General features: G+C 69.1%; 1 protein-coding gene across 1 annotated transcript in view; it reads left to right on the top strand.

Moving 5' to 3' along the window:
* PIEZO1 (piezo type mechanosensitive ion channel component 1) overlaps positions 1-24,150 on the top strand; it is a 51,260-nt gene extending 27,110 nt beyond the window's left edge. Inside the window, exons 3-51 of the mRNA XM_039226848.1 lie at positions 1,628-1,750; positions 2,600-2,642; positions 2,790-2,928; positions 4,756-4,927; positions 5,089-5,302; positions 5,392-5,563; positions 5,643-5,756; positions 5,846-5,939; positions 6,680-6,780; positions 7,077-7,337; positions 7,766-7,877; positions 7,964-8,142; positions 8,235-8,383; positions 8,492-8,674; positions 9,061-9,167; positions 9,254-9,414; positions 9,557-9,733; positions 10,004-10,129; positions 10,202-10,402; positions 10,850-11,054; positions 13,926-14,030; positions 14,535-14,688; positions 14,863-15,106; positions 15,188-15,284; positions 15,393-15,564; positions 15,965-16,054; positions 16,136-16,230; positions 16,428-16,499; positions 16,965-17,065; positions 17,525-17,591; positions 17,669-17,725; positions 17,815-17,987; positions 18,157-18,263; positions 18,409-18,630; positions 18,716-18,974; positions 19,049-19,237; positions 19,387-19,663; positions 19,918-20,011; positions 20,106-20,253; positions 20,329-20,543; positions 20,623-20,781; positions 20,860-21,007; positions 22,427-22,615; positions 22,727-22,819; positions 22,911-23,083; positions 23,159-23,281; positions 23,410-23,489; positions 23,569-23,758; positions 23,842-24,150. Coding sequence (XP_039082779.1) covers positions 1,628-1,750; positions 2,600-2,642; positions 2,790-2,928; positions 4,756-4,927; positions 5,089-5,302; positions 5,392-5,563; positions 5,643-5,756; positions 5,846-5,939; positions 6,680-6,780; positions 7,077-7,337; positions 7,766-7,877; positions 7,964-8,142; positions 8,235-8,383; positions 8,492-8,674; positions 9,061-9,167; positions 9,254-9,414; positions 9,557-9,733; positions 10,004-10,129; positions 10,202-10,402; positions 10,850-11,054; positions 13,926-14,030; positions 14,535-14,688; positions 14,863-15,106; positions 15,188-15,284; positions 15,393-15,564; positions 15,965-16,054; positions 16,136-16,230; positions 16,428-16,499; positions 16,965-17,065; positions 17,525-17,591; positions 17,669-17,725; positions 17,815-17,987; positions 18,157-18,263; positions 18,409-18,630; positions 18,716-18,974; positions 19,049-19,237; positions 19,387-19,663; positions 19,918-20,011; positions 20,106-20,253; positions 20,329-20,543; positions 20,623-20,781; positions 20,860-21,007; positions 22,427-22,615; positions 22,727-22,819; positions 22,911-23,083; positions 23,159-23,281; positions 23,410-23,489; positions 23,569-23,758; positions 23,842-24,091 — 7,376 coding nt within the window. The 3' untranslated portion in view covers positions 24,092-24,150. The remainder of the gene's footprint in view (positions 1-1,627; positions 1,751-2,599; positions 2,643-2,789; positions 2,929-4,755; positions 4,928-5,088; positions 5,303-5,391; positions 5,564-5,642; positions 5,757-5,845; positions 5,940-6,679; positions 6,781-7,076; positions 7,338-7,765; positions 7,878-7,963; positions 8,143-8,234; positions 8,384-8,491; positions 8,675-9,060; positions 9,168-9,253; positions 9,415-9,556; positions 9,734-10,003; positions 10,130-10,201; positions 10,403-10,849; positions 11,055-13,925; positions 14,031-14,534; positions 14,689-14,862; positions 15,107-15,187; positions 15,285-15,392; positions 15,565-15,964; positions 16,055-16,135; positions 16,231-16,427; positions 16,500-16,964; positions 17,066-17,524; positions 17,592-17,668; positions 17,726-17,814; positions 17,988-18,156; positions 18,264-18,408; positions 18,631-18,715; positions 18,975-19,048; positions 19,238-19,386; positions 19,664-19,917; positions 20,012-20,105; positions 20,254-20,328; positions 20,544-20,622; positions 20,782-20,859; positions 21,008-22,426; positions 22,616-22,726; positions 22,820-22,910; positions 23,084-23,158; positions 23,282-23,409; positions 23,490-23,568; positions 23,759-23,841) is intronic.
* Positions 24,151-24,197: the final 47 nt, after the last annotated feature.

Below are 24,197 nucleotides of genomic sequence, written 5' to 3'. Positions count from 1 at the left end.
CTGGGACAGTGAGCTGGCAGCAGCCTGTGGGCCCTGCTGCGGCCAGTGTGCCCCTCGGCACCCCTCCCCTGCCTGCTCCCAGCTCTCAGGGCCAAACCTCACAATCGTCAGGGGTTCCCAGCCCTCGCCCCTCCCAGGCAGATAAAGGAGCCCCTCGCCCGCCTGACCCCCCAGCTCCATGCGTGGCCTCCCTGCCCCTCCCGTGTCCTGCTCAGCCAGCCCCCACCTGGCAGGGAGCTCCAGCCACGTGGCCAGCGCTCTGGCCCCTTTGGCTTGGTGGTGGCTTGTGGTCTAGGACACGGTGTGCCCACCCAAGAAGCGAACTAGGTACGAGGAGGGGTGGATGGTGGGGAGGCGGTGACATCTGACACTTGGCCAGTCTAAGAGGGGCTGGATAGGAAGACGGGGTGGGGGGCGCCCTCCTGCTAAGGGGTCTTGAGCCTGGCGCTTCCCTCCCTGATCCCCGGGCTCTTGTGCGTGTGAGGAGCCCAGCAGCCTGGCACTTGAGGCTGCAGCTCTGGTAGTGCCCGAGTTCCCGTAATACGTGACGTCTGGTAGTGCCGGGGCCCGGTTGTGCCCGAGGCCAGCCTGGGTGTCCACGAGGCTGCCAGGCCCTCCCCCACTGCCCCCTAGCGGGATGTGCTAGGTGTGGAGGGGAGGGGCTGCACAGGTGAGCAGGGCGGGGGAGTTGGCTGGGAGGGCAGCCCCAGGGCCCCTCTAGAGTCCTGGCAGGGGAGGGGTGCAGCGGTGCCCCCCCCCCCCGCAGGCTCCCGCACAGGTAGCCCAGCCCCTCCTCCTGATGGGAGGCCCGTGGCCTCTCCGTGCCCTTTGCCCGCTGCTCCAAGCAGAGCTGGCCCGGCCGGGGCTGACGGCCAGACGTTCCGTTCATTTTCCACTTCTCCTTCCCAGTGCTCCGCAGCCCCACCCTGCCCTCCCTGTCACTCACCCCTGCCCTACCCAGGGCTGGAGGCGGGGAGGGACCTAGAAAGGAGTGTCAGCCAAGCCGCCCGAGTCCCGCGTGGCCGCCCCTGGGGGCTCCTTGTCCTCTCTGAGCCTCGGCAAAGTCAGGCGGGGCTGTGGGTTGACAAGGACCGGCCACGGCCTCCCTGACGGGTGCTCGCACGGCACCCTAGGGGTCTCACCTGCTGGGCCACCCCTGGGGGAGGGGACACAACTGAGCAGGGGCCCCGAGCTCGCCAGCCTTGGGCAGGAGAAAGTGACGCCTCTGTCCCCGAGCCAGGAGTCAGTGGCCGCACGGGGAGGAGCTGGGGCTCCTGCTGGAGAGGCCAGAGCAGGAAGCCGGCCACGGCCCACGTCCTGAGACAGGACCTGAGCTCGGCGAGTGGCCCTGGGTCTCCGTTCCCTGCACGGAGTGCGAGCTGTGCCCGCTCAGAGCAGAGTGACCCCAGGGCTGCGTGAGTCCTCCCCGGGTGCAGGACCCGGCCCTGGTGTGGCCGCCACGTCCCGCCAGGGGCAGGACACGTGGAGTGCTTCTCTGGGGCTGTCTCCGCCTGAGCTTGGCGTCTCCTGGTTGGGCTCCCAGACTCTGGTGGGACGTGGGTCCCCCAGGATGGGTGAAAGAAGGAAGGCCCTGTGCTAGCCTGGCCCCTGCCCCCTCTGCCCGCAGGCCACACTGGTCGCCTCCTCCGAGCCCTGCTGCTTTTCAGCCTCCTCTTCCTGGCAGCCCACCTGGCCTTCCAGATATGCCTGCACACCATGCCCCGCCTGGACTGGTTCCTGGAGCCAAGCTGTGAGTCTCCACGGGCCTGGGAAGGGGGTGCCCGGGGCAGCAGGCCCGGGAGAGCTAGCTGGAGGCCAGGGGAGAGGGAGGGGGGGCCGCGGCCCCGGGAAAGGCCGGCCGCCCTGCCTCAGCCAGGCTTTGCCTAATATGGGCCGGTCCCTGAGCTCCTGTCCACAATTTCTGTGCAGCCCACGTGGGCCGGGTTAAGAGCCAGTAACAGTTGGCCTGGGGCTGGGCCGAGTGAGGCAGGGTGCTCATTCAGACCCCGAAATCTGGCACTCGGGGCAGCCCTGGCCTTCTAGGCCCTTCCCTCCGTCAGCATCTTCCTCTGGCACCTGGAGACGTGGCCACTGCCCGCCCCGCTGCCCATCCTGCAGGTGGGGTTCCCAGCTGACACCCACCCACCCAGCTCCAGAAGGGAGTGGCCTCGGCGCTCCGGACTCCAGACACGTGAACTGTGGGTGCCCGGCGCCCACAGCTAGTGTTGCCGCCACGGCTCCCCCGCCCTGGCCGGGCTCCCGATTTCAGCCTGTGGGGATCGTGTCCGTACCCCAGGGTAGCAGGCGGGGCGTGGAGCGGAGCTAAGCGCCTGCTGGGCGCACGGGTCCTGCCTTCGCAGACAGGCCTCCCACACGGACCCCAAGGTGCGGTGGCCTCAGCTGGTGGTTTTGAGCCCCCGGCCTGGGCTCCTGGCTGCAGATCCCCATTTGCCCCCTTGGCTTGGCCTGGCTGGGCCTCAGTTTCCCTACTAGTAGAGGCAGCATTGTGTGGGCAGCCCAGAGACAGGGCGATTCCTGGCAGGGCTGCGGGGCTGCGGGGCTGCGCTGCTGACCCCGCCCCCCATGCCTCTCTCCGCAGGCAGCCCCTGGCAGATCCTCTCCCAGCACATAGGGGTGACAAGGTGAGCCCTCCCCCTGCCTTCCTTTCCCAGGCCCGAGGCTGGGGCCTCCAGCACCTGGGGTCCCCACTTCCCTTCTTGCCCGCCCCCCCCCGCCCCCGGCACCTGCCCTCCCCCACCCATTGGTGGGTGCTGCCTGCCCCTCCACAGGCTGGACCTGAAGGACATCCCCAATGCCGTCCGGCTGGTGGCCCCTGACCTGGGGGTCCTGGTGGTCTCCTCCGTGTGCCTTGGCCTGTGTGGGCGCCTGGTGCGTGGAGCCCGGCGGAGCCAGCATGCCCAGGAGCAGGTGAGGGCCGTAGGCGGGCGGGGTGCCCGGGTGCTGCGGGGCAGGGGCGGGGTTGCGTCCTTCCCAGCCGTTTGAGGACTATTTGACTGTGTCTTTTTCACACGAGTGTATACTTTATGCTGTAAGAGTTGGCCTGTGCTCGTTATGGAGAGATGAGGCCTCAGGGGTGGGAGGTGTGTGTCCCGTCCGGGACCGGGGCTGCCCTGCGAGCGGCTTAGCCGCACGTGGGAGCCACTGTGCGGGAGCCTTGCTGGCAGGGTCAGGCTTCCCGGAACAGCTCTGCCAGGAAAGGGCTGGATTCGATCCCCAAATCCGGGGAAGGACGGGAGGGGACACCCACCCTGCTGCCTCCGCCCTCACAGCGCAGCGCTGCCCTGGCGGCACGGGGGTGCCGGACTCCGGTCTGCCCGGCGACCGGGACAGGCCCCCTTGCTCTGGGTGTCCTCGGGGGCACATGAGAACCTGTGCCGTCTCGCTGGCTAGGGTGGCCGGTGTAGACAGACCTCGGATGGAAGGGGTGGGGTGTCCTCTGCAGGTGTGAGCTCTAAAGCCCACAGCCGCCTGCACGTGATGCCACCCAGCAGGACCGTGTGCGCGTGGAGCCGTGCACACGCATTCTGACACGCATGTCACGTGCACTGCACACGCGCTCTGAGGGCTTCCGGCCGCTGCGCTGGGGGAGGGACCTGCCGAGTCGGGGCTGGAGCCAGAGCTGGCCGACTGGACGTCCCGAGCACCTGCCTGTCCACCCAGCAGCTGCCTCTGTCCCCGTCACGGGCACGGACTCCTTTCCCACGGCCTCGGCCAGCAGTGCCCCCAGTGAACGCTTCCCCCACCAGGCTGGCTGGGCCCCCACCTCCCAGGGCCCTGGGCCTCCTGCTCTGAAATCTGGGGTCCCAGCTGCCCTGTACCCTGGTTCCCCTGGCTTGCCCCCTCCCTCCCAGTCACTGCTCAGGGACTCCCCACTGTGGCCTCCGCACCCCCTTCCTGCTCTGTGAGGCTGGACCCTATCCGGGCCCCACCCCCACCTGACCTCTGAGAAACAGACTCCGAGAGGTTAGGTGACCTGCCCGAGGCTGCATGGCCGGGAGGCATGAGCTGGGATGTGAGCAGGTCCCGCGGCGGCTCCGGCGGCTCCGTGTGCTTAGCCCGGAAGCTGAGCGCCGCCCTCTGGGAAAGTCACGAGCGTGGCGTCCGGTTTGCAGGTGGGATGGGGGGCGGGGGGCTGGGCACCCGGGAAACAGCTCTGTTCTAGGAAACTTTGAAGTAGAGTCAGGGTCGGAGGCCTGGGTCTCTGTGAGGCCTGGCTGGCCCACCTGCCCCTGGCTCTCCAGGACCCCCACAGACAGCAGAAAGGGGGCAGGGTCAAACTGGGGGCCCCCACTGTATATTTGGGGTCTCCCCTGCACCCCCACTTCTCTACTCATGGGGAATGTGCTGCCTCAGCCATGGGACCGAGAGGTACGGACATAAAGGTGCTCTGTAAACTGTGAAGGGCGGTGACCCCTATAAACTGTGAAGGGCAGTGACACGGTGTTTACACACACGTGTCCCTTTTTCCTGAAAATCTTGCACTGGGGCCTCTCAGGAGCCAGGGGCTTCGAGGACGTGTGCAGGAATCTGTGGGCCCTGCCCTGCCCTCAAGGTCCCCTGGTCTAGAGAGGGAGGTAAACAGGCACCTGCGGGGTTCCGGAATAATCTGAGGCCAGCCTGTGCGGGTCGGTCATCACCGCGTGGCAGGGCCTGCGGGACTTGAGGGAGGCCTCCTCCCTGCCCGTGCGGCCTGAGTGCCCCGCACCCACCTCGGCCCCACCCCCGTGACCCCAGCAGGACGACGACAGCAGGGACGTGGACGCCGGCTCCCCGGCGGGGCCTTGCGGAGCCCCTGGGCCGGCCCCCAGGCAGAGGTCGCGGCTGGCCACCAGGTTCCAGGTGACGGCCCACTGGCTGCTGGTGGCGGCCGGGCGGACCCTGGCCATCCTGCTGCTGGCGCTGGCAGGTACGCGCTGGGCAGGGAGCGGGGGCCCCAGCACCACCCGGCATGTGGCGGGGGGGGGGTGTGTCTCGGCCGCCGGCCCAGCTCCCCACGGGCCATCGGGACCGCCGTCACGTGGCCCGGCCCGGCCGGCGTGGCCCTGACGCCTCGGCGGGGTCCTGCAGGCATCGCCCAGCCCTCGGCCTTGTCCGGCGTCTACTTCCTGCTCTTCCTGGCCGTCTGCACCTGGTGGGCTTGCCACTTCCGCATCAGCCCCCTGGGCTTCAGCACGCTCTGCGCCGTGGTGGGCTGCTTCGGCGCCGGCCACCTCATCTGCGTCTACTGCTACCAGACGCCCTTCGCCCAGGCCATGCTGCCCCCTGCTGGCATCTGGGCCAGGTGAGGCTCCCCGGCGCCTGCCCCGTCGCGTCCCCTCGCCTGGCCCCCGCTGCCCGCTCCCCGGCTCAGCGCTCGCCTCCCCTGGGCAGGGTGTTCGGCCTCAAGGCCCTGGTGGTCTCCAGCAACTGCTCCCGTCCCAACGTGCTGGTGCTCGATACCAGCCACGACTGGCCCGTCTACGTGAGCCCCGGCATCCTGCTGCTGCTCTACTACACCGCGACCTCACTCCTCAAGCTGCGCCCGCGCCCGCCCCCCGGCCAGGTGAGCCCCTGCGCCCGGCGCCCTCCCCGCTCTGGGCGGCTTGCTGGCTGGGAGCTGAGCGTGGCTCTGGTCCCCGCAGAGGCCGGAGGCGGCCGGGAGCGACGACGAGCAGGAGGTGGAGCTGACTCGGGTGGATCAGTGGCCTCAGGGCCAGGCCAGGGCTGTAGCCACCAAGGAGGAGGAGGCTGCCCAGGTAAGGAGCCCGGGCGGAGCGCGCTGCGGAGCCTGCCCGCCCACGGGCTCTGCGGACTCTGCTCACCGGGTGTGCGCTTGCTTCTGCAGCGCGTGCTGCCCACGACCACAGGGTCTGACCCGGAGACCGACAGCTGCACCGTGCACGACCTGACCGGCCACAGCCCCGTCCGGCAGCGCCCCCGTGAGTGCCGTGCTGCCCGGGCTGTCCGGGGACGCCACCCTCCGCAGCCACGCTGGTGCTGCCCCCTGGTGGCCACCGGGAGGTCTTGCCCTGCTGACCTCTGGGGCTGTGCTGTCTGGCACCCCCCCTCCCCCGGGGCCAGGACGTGGGCCAGGCTGCTGCCTAAGACCTTGGCTCCCGGTTCCCAGAGGACTGGACTGCCTCCACCCCGGGCTGGGCCTGTGGCCCAGGCTGCCAGCTGTATCCTGGGTGGCTGTGCCTGGCAGCCCTGTGTCCACAGTGGCCCCGTGGGGAGGGCGGGGCCTTTTTCTGGGCACTTTTCTCTTTCCCCTGAGGCCGAATTTCCATTTTGCGCGAGGCAGGAGGTGAAATCGCCGGCCTCTGCAGCTGGCACCCGGGGGACGTGCCTGCACAGAGCCGGACAGACGGGAGGCAGGGCCGTCGTGTCCAACCTGGCCTTTCACAGTCTTGGAAACCCAGATGTGCGATGGCCCGAGGACTGCTCGGGGCCTCACGGCACACGGGGAACAGTGTCCGATGGGAGGCGGGTCCTTTGCCGGCACGTTCTGCCCGCAGTGCCCACTGCAAGCCGTCTGCCGAACACACCCCCTCCTGCGCACGGGCCCCTGGCCCAGTTCTAGGGCAGAGTCTAGTGTGGGCAAGGGGCTCTGGCCTGCTGGTGTGGGAGCCACCCCCGCTGGGGTCCGGCTCTCTGGTGACCTCTGTCCCCTACCCCTCAGTGCCCCCCAGGCTGGCTGAGCCCAGAGAGAGGTCGCCACTGCACGGCCTGGGCCATCTCATCATGGACCAGAGCTACGTTTGCGCCCTCATCGCCATGATGGTAAGGAGGCTCTTCCTGCTGCTTCCCTCGCGGAGTTCTGGGAGGCAGACGGTGGCCTGGGTTTCACAGAGCCTGGTGCCCTGTTGCCGGAAACAGAGCTGTGGCCTGCTGGGCCGAGAGACAGGCTGTGCGTGCGCGTGTGCACGCACATGCACGTTATGTGCAGCGGGTGGGTGCGTATGGGAACGTGCATCCTGTGCCGCGTGCATGCCCGTCCCCGCGCGGCCAGGCGGGAGTGCGAGGGCAGGTGGGGGGAAGGGGGTGCGTGCGCCCCGCCCACTGGCCCCGCCGTCCAGGTGTGGAGCATCACCTACCACAGCTGGCTGGCCTTCGTGCTGCTGCTCTGGGCCTGCCTCATCTGGACGGTGCGCAGCCGCCACCAGCTGGCCATGCTCTGCTCGCCCTTCCTCCTCCTCTACGGGCTGGCGCTGTGTGGTCTGCGCTACGTGTGGGCCATGGACCTGCGTCCCGAGCTGCCCACCACCCTGGGCCCCGTCAGCCTGCGGCAGCTGGGGCTGGAGCACACCCGCTACCCTTGCCTGGACCTCGGCGCCATGGTGAGTGCGTGCGGCGCCCCGGGATGGGCCGCGTGCGCAGTCCGCCCGTCCCCACGGGGTCCCGTCAGGCCAGCCCAGAGCGGTGGCTGAATGAGTGTCGGGGGAATGAACGATGACCTGTGTCATCGGGTGCGCTGTCCCTGGGTCCCCGACGCGAGCTCCCCTGGGCGTCAGCGAATCTCTGTGTCCCCACTGCGTCCCCGGGTGAGACTGCTGTGCGCCACGGTGTGGCGTCCGGACACCTGTGCCGGCTCGTATCTCCCCACGTGAGCTGTGTGCGCGCACACATACGTGTGAGGTCGTGTGCGCAAGTGTGCAAGCTTGTGTCCATGCACGTATGCGAGAGGGTCAGTCCGTGCCTCAGGCGAGGCGGGCGCTGGGGGAGCCCGGGCGGCCCGGCTCTCGGTGACACGGCCCCTCCCCACCAGCTGCTGTTCACCCTGACCTTCTGGCTCCTGGTGCGTCAGTTCGTCAAGGAGAAGCTGCTGAAGAAGGCGAAGAGCGCTGCCGGCCTGCTAGGGGTCACCGTGGACGGCCCAGGTGAGGGGCGGGGACGGTCAGGGGACGGCACCCCCCTCCCCGGGGCCCGGAAGCCAAGCCTCGGCTGCCCCCTGACCCGCCCGCAGAGCCGACCCGGACGCGCACGCTGCTCCGGAGCCTGGGCGAGCTGGTCACGGGCCTGTATGCCAAGTACTGGATCTACGTGTGCGCCGGCATGTTCATCGTGGTCAGCTTTGCCGGCCGCCTCGTCGTCTATAAGATCGTGTACATGCTCCTCTTCCTGCTGTGCCTCACGCTCTTCCAGGTACTGGGTGGGCGGGGGCAGGGGTGCCCCGGGCCGGGCGGAGGGGCGTGGGGGGCCCCGCGGGCCGGGCCTCACTGCGCGCCGCCCGGCAGGTCTACTACAGCCTGTGGAGGAGGCTGCTCAGGGCGTTCTGGTGGCTGGTGGTGGCCTACACCATGCTGGTGCTCTGCGCCGTCTACACGTTCCAGTTCCAGGACTTCCCCGCGTACTGGCGCAACCTGACCGGCCTCACGGATGAGCAGTGGGTGGCGGGGGTTGCGGTGGGCGGGCGGGTGTCCGGGAGTGCGGGCCTGTCCAGGTGGGCAGGCGGGACCCCCCGCCCCCGTCTCACGGCTGCCCTTCCCGCCAGGCTGGGGGACCTGGGCCTGGAGCAGTTCAGCGTGTCCGAGCTCTTCTCCAGCATCCTGGTCCCCGGCTTCTTCCTGCTGGCCTGCATCCTGCAGCTGCACTACTTCCACCAGCCCTTCATGCGCCTCACCGACCTGGGGCGCGCGCCCCCGCCCGCCGCCCACCTCCCCCGCCGGGCTCGCGGGTGCGCCCACCCTCCACGGCCAGCCCCTCTCCTCCCCCTGCCTCCAGTCGGGGCTCGGGGGGTCCCCAGGGGCTGCCACGTGCCCCGCCTCCCCCCATCCACCCACACAGAGAAGGGCCTCATCATCCGCGCCCCCCCCCCCCCACCTCCGGGAAGGGAAGGAGGGCGACGGGCTCGGACGGGAGGGCCTGGAGCAGCGTGATGGCCCCGGCTGCCCCCTTCGGAGACTATGGGGCCGTGGTGCTGGCTGCTCTCTCTGGCCGTCTGGTTATGGGGGCAGAACACCAGCTGGGCCATACGAGGGGCCTTTTCCAGCCCCGGAGAGGGGAGGGCCGGGCCGGGCCCGGAGTCTGGGGCAGGGAGTGACACCTTGGGGCCCATCCTAGGCAGGACGCAGTCAGCGGGACCCCACTGCTGCAGGAGGAGGAGGAGGTGGCCAGGGAGGAGGGGCTGAGCGCCGCCGCCCCCCAGCAGGCCGTGCAGGTCCCCGAAGGTGAGTCAGACGGGCAGGTGTGGGGTCCCTTCACCCAGCCCCCTGTGAGCCCCCGGCCCGGAGTCCTCACGGCCCCGCTCTCACAGCCGCCGCCAGCAAGTGGGGCCTGGTGGCGGAGCGGCTGCTGGACCTGGCCGACCGCTTCTCCGAGGTCCTCACCCGCGTGCAGGTGCTGGCCCGGCGCCTGCTGGAGCTGCACGTCTTCAAGCTGGTGGCCCTGTACACCGTGTGGGTGGCCCTGAAGGAGGTGAGGAGGACACGGACGCAGCTCCCTCTTTCGCAGGGGGGTCTCGGGTCCCCTGGAGGCCGGCACCCTCGGCGGCAGACCGCGGAGGCCCTGGGGAGGTGTTGCTCGCTCCGCCTGCCCCAGCCCGGCCTCCGCCTTCCAGGTGTCCGTGATGAACCTGCTCCTGGTGGTGCTGTGGGCCTTCGCGCTGCCCTACCCCCGCTTCCGGCCCATGGCCTCCTGCCTGTCCACCGTGTGGACCTGCATCATCATCGTGTGCAAGATGCTCTACCAGCTGAAGGTCGTCAGCCCGCACGAGTACTCCAGTAACTGCACCGAGGTGTGCGGGCCGCTGGCACGCCGGGGCGCCCGCCCGGCCTCCCCTCTGCTCCCCTCCCCCAGCCCCTGCCTGCCGTCTCCTCTCTCTGCTCCCCTCCCTCAGACACCCTGTCCCCATCCCCATAAGGTCGGTCGGAGGCCGACAGCCCACACAAGTCCTGGGCGGGGGGGGCAGCCGTGGTCCGGCCCCGTCTGGAGTTGTGGCCGGGCAGCCCCCGGGGTGCATATCAGCTCCCAGGTGGGAGCGGGTGCTGATTCTCCCCTCCCCCAGCCCCTCCTCAACAGCACCAACCTGCAGAAGCTGGAGATCAAGCAGTCGCTGCTGTACCGGGGACCCGTCGACCCTGCTAACTGGTTCGGGGTTCGGAAGGGCTTCCCAAACCTAGGCTACATCCAGGTGAGTGAGGGGCCGCGGGGTGGCGGGGCAGGGGTGGGGGTGGGGGCCGCCTGACCGTGCCCCCCTCCCCAGAACCACCTGCAGGTCCTGCTGCTGCTGGTGTTCGAGGCCATGGTTTACCGACGCCAGGAGCACCACCGCCGGCAGCACCAGCTGGCGCCGCTGCCCGCGCAGGCCGTCTTCGCCGACGGCACCCGCCAGCGGCTGGACCGGGATCTTCTCAGCTGCTTCAAGTACTTTGTCAACTTCTTTTTCTACAAATTTGGGCTAGAGGTGAGGCCCAGCGTCAGCCCTCACCCCTTCCCCGGGCAGGGCTGGGGGGGCCTTTGCTGGACATCTGCAACATGCTGGCCCTCGGGGGCCACCAGGGGGAGCACAGGGCACAGACCTGGAGACCTGGACTCAGGGCACAACCTCTGGGGATCTGGCCCCCCAGGCTCAGTCGGCATGTCCCTGGGGAGCAAGGCAGGGGGCTGGACCCTGACCGTGGTCTGGGTCAGTCTCCACTGAGCCCTGGCACCTCGGGAGCCGTGGTCCCTCCCCCCACATGGCGGCGACGTGCCCAACTACCACCCCCCCCCCCCGCCTCCGTGATGACAGTGTGGGCTGAGGTGAACCTGCGCCGCTGCCCCCACGGTGCTCTGAGCCAGCCCGGCTGCAGGTGGGACCTGGAGGCCCTCCCGGCAGCTCACCGTGCACCCCGTCCCCTGCCACCCCCAGATCTGCTTCCTGATGGCCGTGAACGTGATTGGGCAGCGCATGAACTTCATGGTCATCCTGCACGGCTGCTGGCTGGTGGCCATCCTCACCCGCCGGCACCGCGGGGCCATTGCCCGCCTCTGGCCCAACTACTGTCTCTTCCTGGCGCTGTTCTTGCTGTACCAGTACCTGCTGTGCCTGGGCATCCCCCCTGCCCTCTGCCTCGGTGAGCCAGCAGCCTGCGAGGGTGCCCCAGCCCCAGTCCAGCCCACCCCCCACACACGGGCCCTGCCGGCTGCAGCATCCCTGATGGGGGTGGGGGGCACTGGCCACCCTCTCGTCTCTTCATTTTCTATTTTGGGAAAGTTGCACATAGAGAGCAGGGAGCAGCCGCACGAGAGCCTCGGAGCCCGGCGCCCTGCGGGTGGGCAGCCTGGGGCAGGGGCCACGCGCCGCAGTCCATCCTGCAGAGCCTGGCTTTGGCCTCGTTCCCCAGGGGTGGCCCCGGTGGCTGTTGGCTCCGGTACAGGACCCGGCGGCTGCACTTGGCTGTGCTCTGCCCCCGTGGCCCCCGGTGGGGGTGGGGCAGGGGGCGGGCAGGCGGGCACAGGCAGCCCCCAGTCGGGGTGGGGCGGGGGCGGGGGGCAGGCACCGCGGCCCCGAATGTGGGCTCGTTGGGCGGTTCCTGCTGTGTCCTGTCCTGGGAGAGCGGTAGTCGGGCGGCCCTTCCGTGGCCCTTCCGTGTCCATGGTGGCCCTTCCGTGTCCGCGGCCCACGTGGTGGAGGAGTTGCTGCTCCAACCCGGGCCGGCCCTGTGTTGTGTCTGCATGTGCCCCCTCCTGGGTGCGCCACGGGCGGGCCCCACAGGACTGACGTTTCCCACTGATCCCGTGGGCTGGTCGCTCGGGTTCCTCCCCTTGTTTCCCGGCAGACCTGCGGCCCGGCATGTCTCCCACGGCCCGGCCGGCCCCAGGGCCCCTGAGGCCACGCTGACTTGCTCTGAGGCTTGAGCCGTGGTTCTGTGGGTGGTGCCGGTGCGCGAGGCTGTGGGCCAAATCCCTGCGCTGCTCGGCCACCACCGACCTGACCGCTCCTGACTGGTTTTTCCAGAATGCCTTGCAAACCAACCACATGGCACGTGGCCAAACGCATTCCAGGTTCTCGGGTCCTGCCCCCGCCTTCGCTCCTGTTTTGTGTGGTTGCTGAGTTTGTGTGCAGACTCGCAGAGTTGCGGAAGCAGCTCCCTGACGTTAGTCTGATGTAACGTGGTGACTGAGCGGTGACAGCGCAGGCGTGCACCTGGCGCGGCTCTCGCTGGGGCCCCACGCACACCCCCGTGGCCTCCAGTCCGCCGTCCCCTCGGCGCTGGGGCAGCTCCCCGGGCGTCTTCACCTTTCGGCACCTTGGAACTTCTGAGGAGCAGCGGGCTCTAGGTAGCGTGGTGTCCTTGTGAGGTGGCTGTGGCCTGCGCCTCCCTGCGCCTCACACGGGGCGGGTGTCTCTTCTCTGGGCCGTGCTGTCACTGGGGCGCAGGGCTGGCCGCGCGGTGTCTCCCCTGAGACTCCGAGTGCGGCCTGTGTCTTCTGGACCCTTCCAGCTAATGGCAGCCTCCGCGGTGGGTCGCGTCCGCGGGAATCGCTGCCAGTTTCCTGGTGGTGGTTTTGTTTCTCCGAGAGATGCGGGTTGGCACCTTCAGGACAGAAGCGCGCTCCTTCGTCCCGCACATTTGTTCACTTGCTGGTTTATATCCTTACGGACTCTGGATGCTGCTGCTTTGGGTTCCACTCGAGGCCAGGCGTCCTCTGCTCGGTCATCCCTGCGGGCAGCGCGTTGGCCCTGGAGCCCCTGCCTTAGTTGACCCAGGAGCCGTCCCCTCCCCCGCGGAGTCCCGCCCCCGCCCCCCGGAGTCCTCGCCCCGCCCCCAGCTGTCCCCGCCTCCAGAGTCCTCGCCCCGCCCCCCAGAGTCCTCGCCCCGCCCCCAGCTGTCCCCGCCCCCCGGAGTCCTCGCCCCGCCCCATCCGTCTCCGCCCCTGCGGAGGCCTCGCCCCGCCCCCAGCTGTCCCCGCCCCCCGGAGTCCTCGCCCCGCCCCCAGCTGTCCCCGCCCCCGGAGTCCTCGCCCCGCCCCATCTGTCTCCGCCATCCTCGACCCACCCCGACCTCAGACCCCAACCCCAACCCGGGAGCGACCCTTTTTCCCTGGAGGCTGAAATGTAGACAGATCTGGGCCCCGGTCGGCTCATCGCTTTTGGTGCCTTTGTCCGAACACTCTTCCGAAGTCGCTCTGTCGGGCTCCCTTTCGGCTCCCGGGACTGTGTCACACGTGGGTGCCCCGGGCAGACCTGTGGTCTGCGCCCCACCCCGGGCGCCCCAGCACCAGGGCAGTCTCTGTCTATGAAACAGTGAAGCTCGTTCCCGGGGCTGTGACCAGGGCACCCAGGTAAGGTGGACTGCGGTCCCCGGACTCACCAGGCTTTCCCCGCCCGGTGCCCTGAGCAGGCGGTCCGGCCGGCCCTTTGCGGCGCTGATGTCACGGAACCAGGGCTGTACCCCAGGTCGCCAGGGGGGCTGGCATGTTCCGCTTGGCGACTGTGCTGTGTGTGGCGCTTGGGGTCCTCACCCCGCTGAGGACTGTCCGTGCCCTGGACGGACCGGAGCCCATCTCCTCTCTGGCTCCTGGAAGGCAGCCATTTTCCCGCGTGGCCCTAGTTGCAGTGACAGAGCTGGGAGCGTCTGGGTACACGCGGTTACCACTTGTCGGGGATTAATGCGCACAGTGTGGTCCCACCTTAACGTCCCCGCCAGGGATGCACGTGGCACGTGGTGTTTCCCATCCTCGCCAGCATTTGCTCGTGTCACTGAGTTTTGTCTGGGCCGTTCTGATGGCCTCACTCAGGGCCCACTGGGTGCGCCTCTGCAGCAGGCCCGTCCGCCGGCCCGTCCACCCTGAGAAACGCGTCGGTAGGAACGCGCTGGAATCTTGCTCCCAAGATTCCAAACGAGAGATGCACTGTTTGAGACCGTGTGGATGCAGGGGTGAGGCCGCAGGCCTGTGGGCGGGTCGGGCAGCGGGTCCTGACACACGCCCTGCACCCACAGACTACCCATGGCGCTGGAGCCAGGCCATCCCCATGAACTCGGCGCTCATCAAGTGGCTGTACCTGCCTGACTTCTTCAGGACCCCCAACTCCACCAACCTCATCAGTGAGTGCCGCTGCCCCCCCCCCCCCCACGCGCCGGCCTCCCTGGAGGGTGGGGAGGTTTGGCCTGGAGACGGGAGACGGGTGGCGCTCCAGCACAGGCCCACCTGTGTTAGTGAGGAACACGGTGTCCAGGCCTCACGGGCGGCCAGTCCTGTGGTTCCCCGGAGGGACCTTTTCCCATAAGGGCACCCCTTTCTCCAGGCCCACGTCCGTGTGCACAGGTGTGAGTAGGGGGTGGCTGCAGGTGAGACCCAGGTGGACGGAGGTACAGACGCAGGTGTGCCTACGGATGCCTGCGTGGCGTCCGGTTGGGCGCCCATCAGCCACACTTCCTGATGTGCGTGCGGCACAGAGACGTGTCAGGCGTAGCCCCTCCCCCACCCCTGGTGTTCACGCAGCCCCCACGGCCTCGGGTGCAGGATGGGTGCGGGCAGGCTGCACCCCCCCGCGGCTGGTGGCTCCCGGGCGCGGTGCAGCGCAGCAGCCGACCCCCGTGTGCCCGCAGGCGACTTCCTCCTGCTGCTGTGCGCCTCCCAGCAGTGGCAGGTGTTCGTGGCCGAGCACACGGAGGAGTGGCAGCACGTGGCCGGCACCAACACCGACCGCCTGGAGGTGCCGCAGGGCGAGCCCGACCCCGTGCCCAACTTCATCTACTGCAGGTGGGTGCTGGGCGCAGGCTGGGGCCGCAGGCCTGAGGCGCGGCGGGCAGGACCCCCGTGGCCGGGAGGAGGGCGCCGAGCTGTCAGCAGGGGTGTGTCCGCGGCCGCCCTGGGCCCAGGCTGCCGGGAGGAGGTGGGGGCGCCCCGCCCCCGCAGTGACGCCCCGTCTGCCAGGTCCTACCTCGACATGCTGAAGGTGGCCGTCTTCCGCTACCTCTTCTGGCTGGTGCTGGTGGTGGTGTTCGTCACCGGGGCCACCCGCATCAGCGTCTTCGGGCTGGGCTACCTGCTGGCCTGCTTCTACCTGCTGCTGTTCGGGACCAGCCTGCTGCAGAAGCACACGCGGGCCCGCCTCGTGCTGTGGGACTGCCTCATCCTGTACAACGTCACCGTCATCATCTCCAAGAACATGCTTTCGGTGCGCCTGGCCCGGCCCCGCCTCCCTGCCCCCCCACCCCCTGCCGGGCCCCGGCTGACCCTGACCCTCTTCCCGCCCCAGCTCCTGTCCTGCGTTTTCGTGGAACAAATGCAGAGCAACTTCTGCTGGGTCATCCAGCTTTTCAGCCTCGTGTGCACCGTCAAAGGCTACTATGACCGTGAGTGGGCGGGGGGGCGTGCTGTGGGCGGGCTCAGACGCACTGCTCCTGGGGTCCCGGCCAGGGGGGGGGGGGCAGGCCCCTGACGCGTGCCGGCCCGTCCCGCAGCCAAGGAGATGCTGAGCCGGGACCGGGACTGCCTGCTGCCCGTGGAGGAGGCCGGCGTGCTCTGGGACAGCGTCTGCTTCCTCTTCCTGCTGCTGCAGCGCCGCGTCTTCCTCAGCCGCTACTTCCTGCACGTGAGCGCTGAGCTCCAGGCCACCGCCTTGCAGGCCTCCAGGTCGGGCCCCACCTCGGGTCCCCAGGGGTCCGGGGCCCTGCCCCGTCACATTAACCTGCCACTCAGGCGACCTCCTTGGGCCTGGCCTCCGCCCCAGCTCTGCCACTGGCTGGCGGTTCCGCCTGTCTTTGCCGCCACGCCGGCCCGCGTGTGCACGCCCCCCGCCCTCCTGTCCCCCGCGGCCTGGCTGCCGGCCCGCGGGCGCCTCTTTGTTGGCGTGTTCTCACCCTCATGAGACGAGAGGCAGCAGATGGGGGTTCTGCTCCTCATCCCAGCTCACGACAGGGGACGAGGGGGCTGGTGAGCCAGAGGGACCTGGCTGGAGGCTGGGCCGGGGCCAGGGGCGGGGAGCCCCAGAGCAGGAGCTGAGTGCCTCTGGGGTGACCCCGCCTCCCCGCAGGGGCTTCGCTCTGTACAACGCTGCCAACCTCAAAAGCATCGACCTGCACCGCAAGGCCGAGGAGAGGTCCCTGGCCCAGCTGAAAAGGCAGTAGGTGCCATCGGGGGCGGGGGGGGGGGCGGGCGGGCTCTCGCCAGCAGCTCGGTGCTCAGAGCCGCCCCTGCCCCCCAGGATGGAGCGCATCCGCGCCAAACAAGAGAAGCACAGGCAGAGCCGAGCCGGCCGTGACCGCCCCCCGGAGCCCACGGGCCCCCCCCAGGAGCCAGGTGAGCGTGCGGGGCTCGCAGGGCTCGTGTCCTGTCTGGTGTGTGCCGCGTGTGCCCGTCTGTCCCATGCCGTGTGCTCACCGTGCCCCTGCGAGCGGCTGCACCCCCACAGCACCACGAGGCCCCTCCGTCGCGGTGCTGCCCGCGCCCTCCCCACGCCTCCCCTGCTGGCTCACGCCCACCTTGCCCCTCCACAGGGCCTGGCAGTCCAGGGGGCTCGTCCCCGCCACGGAGGCAGTGGTGGCGGCCCTGGCTGGACCACGCCACAGGTACCACCCTCAGGACCACTGTGCCTGGGCCCTTCCTCTCTCAGCTGCCGTCTGCCTTGGGGGCCCGGGCGCCCCGTGTGCCCACCTCTGGCTGTGCGCCCTGCCAGCCGGGCCTCCGGCCTCACCCCGCGTCCCCACGCAGACGCTGTGTCCCCCCCGTGTCGCTCAGACTCTCCTAAGTCCGAGTACTCGTGCCGACGCCCGCTCTTGTGTTCCTCTCGTCCTGTCTGGTGTCCGGTCACTGCCCTGGCCTGGCCCCCACCCCGCACGGGCTGCTCCCTGCCTGCGGCCCCTGTGGCTGTCCCTGGGGGTGGCGGGAAGCCGAGGGAACCCCTGCTGGGTGCCAGCACAGCCCAGCCCTGGGCCCGTCCTAAACTGGAGATAACAGGGTTGAGTCTTGGGGTGGGGGGCGTGGAGCCCGAGTCCCCGTGAGGGAGCACGGTTCTCAGCCCCCCCTGCCTGCAGTTATCCACTCGGGGGACTACTTCCTGTTCGAGTCTGACAGTGAGGAGGAGGAGGAGACCCCACCCGAGGACCCCAGGCCATCGGCACAGAGTGCTTTCCAGGTGAGGGGGGGGGTCCCCTGCCTGCCTTCCTCCTGGCCAGCCTGCCCAGATCTGCTCAGACTCCGGAGCCCCCCAGTCAGATGGGCATACAGGCCGCGGGGGGCATGGGTCACAGGCGGTGGCTCCGTGGGCCTCTGTCCGTGCTCTCCTGAGATGGCCCCTGACCCCCCCGGCCCGTGAGAAGAGCTATGCGGGTTTGCCGGAAAACGGTGGGGCCTCTTGCCTACCTTTGGGTCCTTACTTAGTTCTCAGGAAGTGACTGGCACCGAATGCCAGCCACGTGCGCACAGTGGCTACGTGCCCTGCCCACGTGGCACAGCCTCACGGGACCGCCTCCCCCCGCCCTGAAGCAGGGAGCTAGCGAGAGGTGCTCGGTGCTGGCCTGGCCCCAGGCTCCTCGGGAACTCAGAGGGGACGTCTGGGGAGGCAGGGTGCTGACCCCGAGGCCCTGGCCCGCAGATGGCGTACCAGGCATGGGTGACCAACGCGCAGACGGTGCTGAGGCAGCAGCGGGAGGAGCAGGCAGGTGAGTCGGGCGGCGTGTGGGGCGGGGGGCGGGGGCGCAGGGCCGCGGGGCGCTGACCGGCACACCCCTGTGCCCAGGAGGCAGCCCGGGCCAGGAAGCAGAGCCGGCGGAGGGCCCAGACGACGAGGTGGCTGGTGCGTGCGCCCAGAGCCTGGGGGGAGGGGGCGGGGGGCCTCTGGCCGGGGCAGCCTCTGCAGCACCCTCCCTGCCGCCCACCCCACAGGCCACAGCCACGTGATGCAGCGCGTGCTGAGCACCGTGCACTTCCTGTGGGTGCTGGGGCGGGCGCTGCTGGACGGGCTCACCGACTGGCTGCGCACCTTCACGCGGCACCACCGCGCCATAAGCGATGTGCTGCAGGCAGAGCGCTACCTGTACACGCAGGCGCTGCTCGCGGTGAGCGCCCCCAACCCGTGCCCCTGCGGTCCCCCCCCCCCCCCCCCCGCCATTTTTAGATACGATGTAAGGGCCTAAGCTCTTTTATTTGTTTGTTTGTTTATTTATTTNCCCCCCCCCCCCCCGCCCGCGGCGGAGCTGCCACACTGAGCCTCCCGTTGCCCCGCAGGGCCAGGAGCCACACCGGGGCTTGCTGGACCAGCTGTACACCAGGGACGCGGAGGCTGCGCTGCCCGGCCGCCCGGGGGCCCGGGACGTACCGAGCACCACGTCAAGGTGCGTGTGGGCTGCCGGGGCTCACAGAGCGGGAGGCGTGCAGCCTGCCGGCCCCTCGTCCACCAGGGACCGTGAGGCGCCTCCGGCCCCAGAGCCCGGGCAGTGCAGGGGGCGGGCTGCCTGTGACGGCCTTTGCCTCCCGCAGCGGGCTGGGGGCTGAGGAGCCGCCGAGCACCGCCACGGAGGACACCGGCGGCCCCCTGAGCACCGGGTACGACACCTGCAGCAGCAGCAGCAGCAGCAGCAGCAGCAGCAGCAGCACCCGGGACGTGAGCGCCGAGCCCGGGGCTTCCCCGCGCGGCTCCCGGGAGCTTGCCGCCGGTGCTCCGACCCGCACCCGCACGGCCAGCGAGCTGCTCCTTGACAGGTGGGGTGCTGAGGGCGGCGGGCGGGCGGCGGGCGTGGGGAGCCAGGGGCGCTGGTGTGAGAGGCTGGGGCGCGACTCCCCGCAGGCACCTGCACATCCAGGAGCTGGAGGAGGCGCAGCAGTTTGAAGCGGGACAGGGCCGGGCGCTGCGGCTGCTGCAGGCCGCCTACCAGTGCGTGGCCGCCCACTCGGAGCTGCTCTGCTACTTCATCATCGTCCTCAACCACATGGTCACTGCCTCGGCCGCCTCCCTGGTGCTGCCCGTGCTGGTCTTCCTGTGGGCCATGCTGTCCATCCCCAGGCCCAGCAAGCGCTTCTGGATGACGGCCATCGTCTTCACCGAGGTGGGCTGCAGCCGGAGCTGGGGGGGTGGGGAGGGAGGTCCTGGCCGTGCCATGCTGAGCCCCCTCCCCTGCAGGTGACTGTGGTCACCAAGTACCTGTTCCAGTTTGGCTTCTTCCCCTGGAACACCCACGCGGTGCTCCGGCGCTACGAGAACAAGCCGTACTTCCCGCCACGCATCCTGGGGCTGGAGAAGACGGATGGCTACATCAAGTACGACCTGGTGCAGCTCATGGCCCTGTTCTTCCACCGGTCCCAGCTGCTGGTGAGTCCCCCCGGCCGGGGGAGCAGGCAGCACCTCCCTGCACACAGCCCACCTGCCAGTCGCCCCCAAGAGGCAAGCCCAGGTGTTGTGCGTCCCAGGGTGTGGCCACGCCAGCCTCCTCCCCCCTCCCTCCCTCCCTCCCTCTGCAGTGCTACGGCCTCTGGGACCACGAAGAGGACCCTCTCTCTAAGGACCACGACCGAGGCCGTCAGAAGAAGGGGGCTGAGGAGCAGCCAGCAGCCCTGGGACCCCAGGGGGAGCCGGTGATGGCCGGGGCGCTCACCCAGGACCACATGCAGGCGGGAGCAGGGGACGGGTCCCCCCAGCCTCCCCTGGAGCTCAAGCCCCGGGACACGAGGCGGATCAGCCTGCGTTTTAGGAAGAGGAGAAAAGAGAGCACAGAGCGCGTAGAACCCGCAGCTGTTGGTACGATGGCCCCGTCCCTCTACAGCCACCCGCGGCCCGCCAGGGTCCCGCCTGGAGCCGCTGCCCCGGCCGCATTCCCGGCACACCCCGTGGGGCAGGTGATGAAGCCCCGGCCGGCCCTGTGGTCCAGCCTGCTGGTCCAAAAAGTGGGGTGATCCAGCCTCCTCAGGGGTGGTCTTGGGGTGGTCTGGAGCCTGAGCTGGGCGCCCAGGGCCGTGCCCCCTCCTCCCGTCAGCAGTGGCTGCTCCCCACAGAAGGCGTGGCGGCCTCGGGGAACGAGCGGTGGAGTCGCCCAAGGGAAAGGGTGAGAGCCTTGGGGCTCCAACTGCAGAGCTGCTGCCTGGCCCTGTGAGTGACTGCGCCGCCCCAGGCAGGCCGGGGGGCGGGGGGGCGGCAGGAGCCACCAGGGCAGGTGCACTGAGCCCGCCGCCCGCCCCCGCAGGGCCCAGAGCGTGTACCGGCCCCTGCAGCGCTTCTTCCACGACATCCTGCACACCCAGTACCGCGCGGCCACCGACGTCTACGCTCTCATGTTTCTGGCCGACGTGGTCGACTTCATCATCATCATCTTTGGCTTCTGGGCCTTTGGGGTGAGCACAGAGCCTGGCGGCACCCCCTGCCCGCCCACCCGCAGCCACCCCCTGACCTCTGCTCTCCCAACACAGAAACACTCTGCAGCCACAGACATCACGTCCTCGCTGTCGGACGACCAGGTGCCCGAGGCCTTCCTGGTCATGCTGCTCATACAGTTCAGCACGATGGTCGTCGACCGCGCCCTCTACCTCCGCAAGACCGTGCTGGGCAAGCTGGCCTTCCAGGTGGCGCTGGTGCTGGCCATCCACGTGTGGATGTTCTTCATCCTGCCTGCGGTCACCGAGAGGTGGGCGTGCGGCCGGGCCAGGGGACCTCGGGGCTGTGGCCCAGGCAGGCCGCCTGACCAGCCCTCCCGTTCCCCGCAGGATGTTCAGCCAGAACGCGGTGGCCCAACTGTGGTACTTCGTGAAGTGCATCTACTTTGCCCTGTCCGCCTACCAGATCCGCTGCGGCTACCCCACCCGCATCCTGGGCAACTTTCTCACCAAGAAGTACAACCACCTCAACCTCTTCCTCTTCCAGGGGTGAGTGCGGGCGGGCCCCGCGTGCGGGGAGCCAGGCTGTCTCCCACAGGCTGTCCTGACAGCGCCCGCCCCCGGCAGGTTCCGGCTCGTGCCATTTCTGGTAGAGCTGCGGGCCGTGATGGACTGGGTGTGGACGGACACGACGCTGTCGCTGTCCAGCTGGATGTGTGTGGAGGACATCTACGCCAACATCTTCATCATCAAGTGCAGCCGAGAGACTGAGAAGGTGCCTGGGCCTAAGGCGGGTAGTGAGGGACACTGGTCGCTCCCCCCTGGGGCCGATGGGGCACACGAGAACTAGGCAGTGCAGGTGGCTCCCCACCCCTCACCTGAGGGCCGCCAGCCCACAACCATATGAGGCTAGGAGGTGGTTCTTAGAGGGGACAGTGAACTTGACCCTGTTCGGGACAGGCAGCTGGCTTCTCTGGTCATGGGCACGAGGGGTGGGAGACGGGGTGGGACACAAAGTGTCAGCCGAGTGTCTGTTAGCAGCTTTACTGGGGGGGGGGGGGGTGACGGGCACAGAACCCACCCCGTCCACGTGTACAATTCAGAGACGTGTAGCACGGTCACAGAGCTGCGCCGCTGCCCCACCAGGTCTCAGCCCTGCTCGGCGCTCTAGCAAGAACCCGTCCCCATTCCCCTCTGCCCGGGCATCCCCGCCCACTCTCTGCAGGGATTTGCCTGGTCCCGAAGGCTCCTGCACGTGTGGTCGCGTGCCCTGTGGCCGGGGTCTGGCCGCTTTCATTCTGCGGGGTTTTAGGCTCGTCCGTGAAGCCCATGTCAGAATCTGGGGATTTGGAGCAGCACTGCATCGCGCGCCGAGCCACCTTCCTCACCCCACTGTTCCCAACCGCGACGGAGGCTGGGTTTCTGTTTTGCTTGTCGCGGCGCGCACTGCCTCGCATGCGGGACCTCGGCCGCCCAGTGTTCCCCTCCCCGCCTCACGCAGCGCGCAGTCCCCACAGCACCCCGTCCCTGCCCTCCCCGCAGCCTGGGGTTCCTCTTCGTGCTCTCCAGCGCTTGTGCCTAGGAGGCGGCGGCTTAGCACGGTTTCTGTTCTGGTTTCCCTGGCGGCTCACGACGGCCAGAATCTTCTCCTGTGCTGGCGGCCGTGTGCTCTGCCTCTTTCGTCCCTGGTTGTCCGTGGACTTACGAGAACTCCTCTTCTGGGCGCTAGACCCGCTCAGGCAGGATCTGCCCCACAGCCTCCCACGCTCTGGGCTCTGCGCTCTCAGCCCACCCGCCCCGACACACAGATCTTTCTCTAACGTCCGGTTTCCCGTCGCTGCTGGTGCCTGTGTGAGATGCGAGGCTTTCTCACCAGATCCCAGGAATGAGGCTTTGCCCCTGGGAGTCTCCCTGACCGCGGCCTCAGGGAGCGGTCCCGCCGCTGTGGCACGCAATGTGCATGTGTCCCAGCACACCTGCTGGGAGCCTGTCCTTTCCTCACTCGGCGCAAGGGGCTTTCTGGGTTCTCGGCTCTACTCCGCCGGTCTCCGGGCGTGGAGGCCTCGCTAAGTGCGGGAGGGCGGCCCCCGGGCAGCTCTGACTTTCCCAGGCTGTGCAGCATGAGGACGGCTCCCGGAGCAGCAGGGGCCGGGGAGGGCAGAGCTGAGCCCCTGACCCCTGCCCCACCCCCCAGAAATACCCGCAGCCCAAGGGGCAGAAGAAGAAGAAGATCGTCAAGTACGGCATGGGCGGCCTCATCATCCTCTTCCTCGTGGCCATCATCTGGTTCCCGCTGCTCTTCATGTCCCTGGTGCGCTCCGTGGTCGGCGTCGTCAACCAGCCTATCGATGTCACCGTCACCCTCAAGCTGGGTGGCTACGAGGTGAGCCGCCAGTCTGTGTCAGCTCGCCCACCTCCCTCATCCTCAGAGTTCTGTGCAGCACCGGCAGCCGGGGGTCGAGGGCCCCTGCAGCCTCACACTGTCCCCCCGCAGCCCCTGTTCACCATGAGTGCCCAGCAGCCGTCCATCGTGCCCTTCACGCAGCAGGCCTACGACGACCTGTCCAGACAGTTTGACCCGAACCCGGTGAGTGGGCCCGCACTGCAACTGCGGGGGCAGGGGCGGGGGGGGCAGGGTGCGGGGGCCGGTCCTCACCGCAGTGCCGCCCTGGGCCCAGCTGGCCATGCAGTTCATCAGCCAGTATAGCCCCGAGGACATCGTCACGGCACAGATCGAGGGCAGCTCCGGGGCGCTGTGGCGCATCAGCCCGCCCAGCCGGGCCCAGATGAAGCGGGAGCTGTACAACGGCACGGCTGCCATCACCCTGCGCTTCACCTGGAACTTCCAGAGGTGCGGGCCGGGCTCGGGCGGGACCTGGGTGGGGGTGGGGCCCGCAGTGGCTCACCCCCCCACCCTGGCCCACAGGGATCTGGCCAAGGGTGGCACTGTGGAGTACACCAACGAGAAGCACACCCTCGACCTGGCTGCCAACAGCAGTGAGCGGAGGCAGCTGGCCAGCCTACTGGAGGGCACCTCCGACCAGTCAGTGTGAGTGCCGGCGGGGGAGGGGGGTCCTGCTGGACGGCACCCCGGACCAGGCAACGTGAATGGTGTAGGGTGGGGAGACCCGGGGGCTGGGGTCAGGCCTGACTCCCCGGCCTTCTTTCTCCCTGCAGGGTCATCCCCAACCTCTTCCCCAAGTACATCCGTGCCCCCAATGGGCCTGAAGCGAACCCCGTGAAGCAGCTGCAGCCCAGTGAGTGTGTGTGAGCCTGGAGGGGTGGCCGCGCCCTGGGGGAGGGTGGGGGCCCTGACTGGCGCCGGCTCTGCCCCAGACGAAGAGGCCGACTACCTTGGCGTGCGCGTCCAGCTGCGGAGGGAGCGCGTGGGCTCGGGGGCCGCCGGCTTCCTCGAGTGGTGGGTCATAGAGCTGCAGGACTGCCAAGCCCGGTGCAACCTGCTGCCCATGGTCATCTTCAGCGACAAGGTCAGCCCGCCCAGCCTCGGCTTCCTGGCCGGCTACGGGTGAGTGCGCTGGGCGCCGGGGGGGCGGGTGGCCGCGGCCTCGGCAGCGTCCTAGGCACTCACCCACGCACCCCTGCCGGCAGGGTCATGGGGCTCTACGTGTCCATCGTGCTGGTCATCGGCAAGTTCGTGCGCGGCTTCTTCAGTGAGATCTCCCACTCCATCATGTTTGAGGAGCTGCCGTGCGTGGACCGCATCCTCAAGCTCTGCCAGGACATCTTCCTGGTGCGGGAGACGCGGGAGCTGGAGCTGGAGGAGGAGCTGTACGCCAAGCTCATCTTCCTGTACCGCTCGCCCGAGACCATGATCAAGTGGACCCGCGAGAAGGAGTAGGCGCCGCCCGGCACGCCGCCGGGCCCCGATGCTGCTGCGGGAAGGAAGGAAGCTGGGGCCCCTCCCCCGCCCGGCGCAGGCCCGCTGCCCGTTTCTTCGTCCCCGA

This window comes from Hyaena hyaena, unplaced genomic scaffold (genome assembly GCF_003009895.1).
Source record: "Hyaena hyaena isolate Hyena2069 unplaced genomic scaffold, ASM300989v1 scaffold_1, whole genome shotgun sequence".
Taxonomy (NCBI): domain Eukaryota; kingdom Metazoa; phylum Chordata; class Mammalia; order Carnivora; family Hyaenidae; genus Hyaena; species Hyaena hyaena.
The sequence above is the reverse complement of the archived record's forward strand: the minus strand, read 5'-3'. Positions and strand labels throughout refer to the sequence as shown.